General features: G+C 31.4%; 2 protein-coding genes across 2 annotated transcripts in view; one reads left to right on the top strand and one right to left on the bottom strand.

The window, feature by feature from the left end:
* The window catches only part of LOC111678395, a 3,333-nt gene extending 362 nt beyond the window's left edge, over positions 1-2,971 (top strand). Inside the window, exons 2-3 of the mRNA XM_023439740.2 lie at positions 1,733-2,716; positions 2,797-2,971. Coding sequence (XP_023295508.2) covers positions 1,733-2,716; positions 2,797-2,936 — 1,124 coding nt within the window. The 3' untranslated portion in view covers positions 2,937-2,971. The remainder of the gene's footprint in view (positions 1-1,732; positions 2,717-2,796) is intronic.
* On the bottom strand, positions 2,916-6,489 carry LOC111678394 (skin secretory protein xP2). The gene is made up of 4 exons (XM_023439739.2): positions 6,480-6,489; positions 5,946-5,999; positions 3,848-4,591; positions 2,916-3,198 (listed from the first exon to the last, which is right to left on the bottom strand). The coding sequence occupies exons 1-4, from the start codon at positions 6,487-6,489 to the stop codon at positions 2,969-2,971; spliced, it is 1,038 nt and encodes a 345-aa protein (XP_023295507.2). The 3' UTR covers positions 2,916-2,968.
* Between the last annotated feature and the right edge of the window lie 763 nt (positions 6,490-7,252).

Here is a 7,252-nt window from a genome sequence, read left to right as displayed (position 1 = left end):
GAACTGAACTAGAACTGAACTAGAACTGAACTAGAATTGAACTAAAACTGAACTAGAACTGAACTAGAACTGAACTAGAACTGAACTAGAACTGAACTAGAACTGAACCAGAGCTGAACTAGAACTAAAACTCGAAAGCATTCGAACAAATTATCGAATACAAAAGCTTTAAATTAATTTTTTAAAATTAAAAACTTTAACTTAATTATCGTCTGTTTGTAGAAATTTTTTTAAAAAATATGGATGAAATTTTCTATTTAGTCCACTTACCTTTGTAATAAATTTTAATTGATAACATTAAACATATTTTTAATTTTTTTATTTAAACGGATCCCGACTCTTTTCAACGCTTTAACTTTTATTTAGAAAAAAAAATCCCAAAAAAAACTTCAGCTTTTTGCTTCTTCTTGTTTACCGGCTTTAACCAATAACAACATCCAAAAAACACACATACCAATGCGCAAAGGGCTTTTCAATAGTCAAACACAAAAACAACATAACAGCTAAATACAAAAACAATTAGAATACACATTTGTGTATAGACATTTTTTCTTGATGATTTTTTTTTCTTTTATCGATAAATTTCAATAAAAAACTTCAATTTAACTCTAATTTTTTATAGGTATTTTATTAAATAACATTAAAACACTTCATATTTTATACATTTTATAAAATTTCAAACACTTTCACAAAATTTTATTTATAATTTCGAAACGAATGACAGAATTTAACGTGTGATTAAACTAGCGGCCGAGTATAAACTGAATATGTTTAAGGAAATATTTATAACTAGAGAAAATGTCAGGCCGATGGGAAATTATAAAATAAAGGGATTTTATATATTGGGATGTTAAGTCAATTAGAAAAGTTGCCAAAACATTTTAATAGAAATTTTAAAATCAAAAATTTATTTTAAAATACAATTATAGATTTTTTTATTAATATTTTCCTATAAAGAGAAAATTTTTATCAAAAACACAAAATATTAGGAAATTTTTTATAAAACGAATATTTTTGACTTTAAACGCGACAATAGGCTGGACTAAAGACTAGACTATACTATACACTAGACTATAGATTAGACTATAGACTAGACTATATACTAAACTATAGATTAGACTATAGGCTAAACTATAAGCTAGACTAATGACTAGACTATAACCTATACTATAGACTAACTACACTCTAGACTAGACTCTAGACTACACTACACATTTGGCTATACACTAGACTATATACTATAGACTAGACTTTATAATAGACTATAGACTAAACTATAGATTAGACTGTAGACTAGACTATAGACTAGTCTAGTCTATAGACTAGACTGTATACTAGACTATAGACTAGACTATAGACTAGACTATAGACTAGACTATATACTAGACTATAGACTAGACTATAAACTAGACTATAAACTAGACTATAGACTAGACTATAGACTAGACTATAGACTAGACTATAGACTAGACTATAGACTAGACTATAGACTAGACTATAGACTAGACTATAGACTAGAATATTAACTAGACTATAGACTAGACTATAGACTAGACTATAGACTAGACTATAGACTAGACTATAGACTAGACTATAGACTAGACTATAGACTAGACTATAGACTAGACTATAGACTAGACTATAGACTAGACTATAGACTAGACTATAGCTAATATGCTGAATTAGAAAGTTAATTCAACTGTTAAATCTAAAAATTTTTTAATTCTCCTAGACACCAATGGAAACATTATAAGAGGTTGCAAAACAGACAATGAAGCAAAAACATGTACTGCCGATAACAATTGCATTACCACAGCCGAGAGAAAAAACAATCAACTGATTTGCAAACAATGTGATGCAACCGATGAAAAATGTTCACTAACCGATATGAATATTAACGATCAGAAATACAATCATATCTGCGTCGAGGGCGTTATTAGATGTTTCAAAACAGTCGTTGACAAGAAGGTCGTTAGAGGTTGTGGTACTAAGAGTAACATACAACAATGTATCAACTCCAAAATCTGTGAAACATGTGACAGCGTTTACTGCAATACTGGTATATTCCCCAAAAATCGTATCACTTGCTACCAATGTACTGGTAGCAGCTGCGAAGATGTTGCAGCAAATAATATAGGTTATAAAGCCTGTGCGAATTACGTAGAGAACGATCAATGCTATATGAAAGCCAAGAACGAAATAGATATGACACGTGGTTGCAAGTCCGACACTAGAGATAATGAATGTTCTGACGCTGCTGAAGGTTGTGTCTTTTGTCCTGGCAATAACTGTAATAATTTAAAATATATATATGATCAAGTGCTGAAGTGTCATCAGTGCACAAGTGATGATATAACTAGCGATTGTTTTGGAGAACAAACTAATCAGGTATTTGAGAAATGTAAGAGACAAATTCGTTACACTTTTCCCGAATACTGTTATACCCAAATTAATGGTAGGACAATTAAACGTGGTTGTCTTCATGATAATTTGGAACTAACTCTTAATTCATGCCAAGATATCGATAGCGAAACCTGCACGAAATGCAACAATGGCGATGGTTGCAATAGTAAACAAGTAAAATTAGATTTCACTTGTATTGTATGTCGTAGTGATTTAAATAGCACGTGTTGGGATGAAGGACATACCTTTAAGGGAAAACATTGTCGTGTTAGCCCTAGTTCACCCAAAGAAGGTTGTTTTCATGGCATTTGGCGTAAGTATTGAGTTATGTCGTTTTCCTTTTTATTGGTTTCTATTAATTAATTTCTCTCTCTCTCTCTCTGCGTTTAACAGACGGAGTTGCTATTCGTGGTTGTGTTGTTGATGCTAGTATACATAACCAATACATATGTAAAGATATAGATCATAAACAGTGTAACGCTTGCTATAAGAAGGACTGTAACACGGGGAAATCATCAGACATACCACAATAAATAAAATTTATTATTTTATCACTTCGTCACAATTATATTAATGACAAATATGTTAATCTTTTAATTATAATTATGGAAAAAATATTTAAGAATAGCATTGTAGGCAAGTTAAACTGTAGCATAATAGAGTCGTTTGGTGCCACTTTATTATTGCAATCATTTTCGTAGCATAAATTGCAAAATTTCTCATTTGCCAGACAGTATTTGAGACCCTCTTCGGCCAATTCATCGACACAGCCACGCATGGTTACATTTGTATCAGCTGGAAAAAGAAAATTTTTCATATTATATCTATAGTATGGAATGTAGTCGAATCTATGGACTTATATTTTAGTCAAAAATCTGGTCTATAGATTAGTCTACAGTCTGAAGAATGGTTTAATCTAGAGTCTGGACTATATTATAAACTGTAGTCAAGTATATGGTCTTGACTATAGTATAGCTTATTGTCCGTAACATTAGTCTAGTCTTAAGTCTAGTCAAAAGGCTGGACTATAGTCAAGACAAAAAGTGTGTCTTATAGGCTAAACTATAGTTAGGACTATAGTCTAGTCTATAGTCTGGACTTAAGTCTACAGTCCACAATGTATTTAGAACTGTTATCTAATCTAAATATAGACTAGTCTATAATCAAGACTATAGTCTATAGTATGGACTATAGTTTAGTCTATAGTATGGATTAAAGTATAGTCCAGTCTATAATCTGGACTGTAGCGTAGTCTATCGTCTGGATATTGTTTAGTACATAGTCTGGATAGTGTGGACTACAGTCTAGTATATAGTCTGGACCAATGTCTAATCTATAGTCAGGACTGTAATCTAATTTACAATCTGTACTAAAGTCGACTCTACCTTCTGGTCCTAAACTAAAGTTCAGAACTTAATTACTTTGATTATGATATTTGACTTGCCTTTAAATAACGTATAACAACCATTATGCTTTCCTGAATCACCATCACTAACTTTTGGACACGAAGCTTGACGTGTTGCTTTCATATTACATTTTAAATCCTCAACGCTAGTGCAAATAAAGCAGGAAATCTGATGTTCCTTAACATCTTTAGTTGAAACATCTACGTGTGTTGCAGGCGATGCATTTTCCACATCTTTTTTATCTTCCTCCTCTTTGGCTGGTTCATCGTTAGGCATATCAATGTCTTCATTAGCAGCAGCTGCTACTTCTTCATCTTCAACAGCTGGTTGTGATTCTGGTTCGGGTTGGGGTTCCGGTTTAGGTTCATCTGCTGATTCCGGAGCCTCCCCTTCTGCGGGTTCTTCTTCTTTTGGCTCCTCATCTTTTGTTTCAGGTTCTGGAACTGTTTCAGCCTCTTCAACTGGCTCCGCTTCTGGCTCAGCTTCTGGCTCAGCTTCTGGCTCGGCTTCTGGTTCAGCTTCTGGTTCAGCTTCTGGTTCAGCTTCTGGTTCTGCTTCAGGTTCAACTTCTGCTTCAGACTCTTCTTGAGCTTCGACTTCAGCTTCCTCATCTTGTTTTTCTAAACGTGGCCCGAATTTGTCGTTAAATACTTCTATGTCATTCGAAATACTCTGATAATTTGTCTGTTGTGTGAGTTCATCACGCACAGGTAGAGATTTAGATAGTTGTAGTACAATGGGAAGTGATGTTGCAGGCACTGCCAGAGTTTCTTGCGAATCATCTGAAAAATTTTTTTAAAGTAGATGATACTAGTAACAACAAGAACTACACCCAATAATTACAAAAAACGTTAGTGTCATTTAAAGTTCTATAAAATTAAGTTCTACCGACTTTTGTTGACTTTATAGAACATTTAACTTAATTATGAGCACAAAGGACCTATTCATGGTTACATGGGAACTGGGCGAAATAATGGACCAACCATTTTTAATAGCATTCGTTCTTGGACCACTAGAAGAGTATGTTTCAAAGTTCATCAAATTATCTTGAAAATAGTGACCCGTAGCGTGCGCAAAGGTTTTCATGCACACACAGACAGACGGACGGCCGGACATAGCTAAATTGATTCAGAAAGTGATTCTGATCCGATACTTTAGTCTATAGTCTAGTCTATAGTCTAGTCTATAGTCTAGTCTATAGTCTAGTCTATAGTCTAGTCTATAGTCTAGTCTATAGTCTAGTCTATAGTCTAGTCTATAGTTTTGTCTATAGTTTAGTCTATAGTCTCGTCTATAGTCTAGTCTATAGTCTAGTCTATAGTCTAGTCTATAGTCTAGTTTATAGTCTATAGTCTAGTCCATAGTCTAGTCTATAGTCTAGTCTATAGTCTAGTCTATAGTCTAGTCTATAGTCTAGTCTAAAGTCTAGTCTATAGTATAGTCTATAGTCTAGCCTATAGTTTAGTCTATAGTCTAGTCTATAGTCTAGTCTATAGTCTAGTCTATAGTCTAGTCTATAGTCTAGTCTATAGTCTAGTCTATAGTCTAGTCTATAGTCTAGCCTGTAGTCTAGTCTATAGTCTAGTCTATAGTCTACTCTTTAGTCTAGTATTGGACACTATCGTGTTTCAACTGAACAGACATCTTTTCAGAATAAAGGCCCAGAATATATATTCTTTGACGGGTCTTAGATGAATATTTCAATGTGTTACAAACGGAATGACAAAAACAATATATTCCCCATGAGTACGTCTTTAGTTAAAAAATTTAAAACAATTTGGAAACAGAATATAGACTTTTTGATAAAATAAAAATCTCAATTCAAATGATTTGAAAATTTTATTTCGAACATACATCCATACAAACAAGATTTGAATAACTTATAATACATATCTATATTCTGGAATATTTTGAAAACTAATTCCATATAATCCCTTTACATACATATGTAACTATACTGGTCATAGGCGATACCTAAGTTTTACACAGTATAAGCGCATTATCCAACTGTTGAATTGATTATATTTCGAAATTTTTGCAGGTGTAGTCTAATTCAATTGGTTTATTTTTACAAATTTTATTTATTAAATTAACTTAAAATTAAAAAAATACCTTTTTCTAAAATTAAAAAAATACCTTTTTCTAAATTTTCAGCACCAACTTTAAGAATTATTAGAAATAAATAAAATATAAAACTTTTCAACCAGTTCATAGTTTTTTTATGTAAAAGTTTATTTGCACTTGAAATTTTTTATTTTTTGAAACAAACTTATAATAAGTATTTTATATAAATAATTAAATTTATTTAAAATTCATAAAAGAATCACTTAAGTTCACGTTTCAAAATATATGTTCCATGCACTTGAAGGTTTAAAATATGACTGGGGTTATATTTTAAAAACTATCCATCAGCTACAGAGATATTTGTATGACCAGCCAAAACTAATCGATATTTTAAAAAAATGTTAACCTTTTTTGTTTTGTTATTGTTTAAAATTGTATATTATATCCCTTATTTAGTATTTTTGTATGTTATTGTTTTTCATACAGAAAACAGAAGAAAAACTGTAGAATTAAAAAACAAACAAATTAAAAACTAAAATAAAAACTATGTCTACATGGATTGTTTTGCATGACATTGTCAACATACATATGTACATACACACGAACCTATATCCATAGTGGTCACTGTTAGAATGAGTCATGTGTTTTGAACCACTATAGTGAGATGTAACAGGTATTTAGAAACAAATATAATAACACGACATGAATCCTGTACAGGTTAAGTTTTATTTTATTTACTATAACGTTAAACGTAATACCAATTATTTAATCGAATTTAAAATTTTTAATAATTTATGAAACTAAAAAAGAACTACTTCTAAAAATGCCATAAAATAATGATATGTACTACCTGGAATAATTTGCACAAATCTTTATTAGGTTTTATACAAATATTATTTATGGTCTTCTAGACGATACCACTGTCCCCACATACAAACAAATATCCTGACATATCACCCACAAATGACTCTGGAAACATTTTAATAAACAGTTTATTAAATATTTAATGATGAGAAATATAAATATGACATGATACCAATACAATCGTGGTCACTTAGTTGTCCATTGACCGACATGTTGTGTGTTTATGTGTCAATTTATTAAGATGATGCATTTTTTGATTATTTCTTTTGATTTCTATAGACAAGACTATAGACTAGACTAAAGACTGTAGACTGAACTGTAGACTAGACAATTGACTTGACTAGATCATATCAAGACTATAGACTGGAGTTAAGACTAGACTATAAAGTAGACTACAGACATAACTGGAGACTAGACTATAGACCAGACTATAGACTAGACTATAGACTAGACTATAGACTAGACTATAGACTAGACTATAGACTAGACTATAGACTAGACTATAGACTAGACTA

This window comes from Lucilia cuprina, chromosome 2 (genome assembly GCF_022045245.1).
Source record: "Lucilia cuprina isolate Lc7/37 chromosome 2, ASM2204524v1, whole genome shotgun sequence".
Lineage (NCBI taxonomy): Eukaryota > Metazoa > Arthropoda > Insecta > Diptera > Calliphoridae > Lucilia > Lucilia cuprina.
The sequence above is the reverse complement of the archived record's forward strand: the minus strand, read 5'-3'. Positions and strand labels throughout refer to the sequence as shown.

Coding starts and splice junctions, on each gene's coding strand:
- LOC111678394 (XM_023439739.2), bottom strand. Junction 4,592..5,945: donor TGCTGAAAATTTAGAAAAAG/GTATTTTTTTAA, acceptor AAAATTTTTCAG/ATGATTCGCAAGAAACTCTG. Junction 3,199..3,847: donor TTGTTATACGTTATTTAAAG/GCAAGTCAAATA, acceptor TTCTTTTTCCAG/CTGATACAAATGTAACCATG.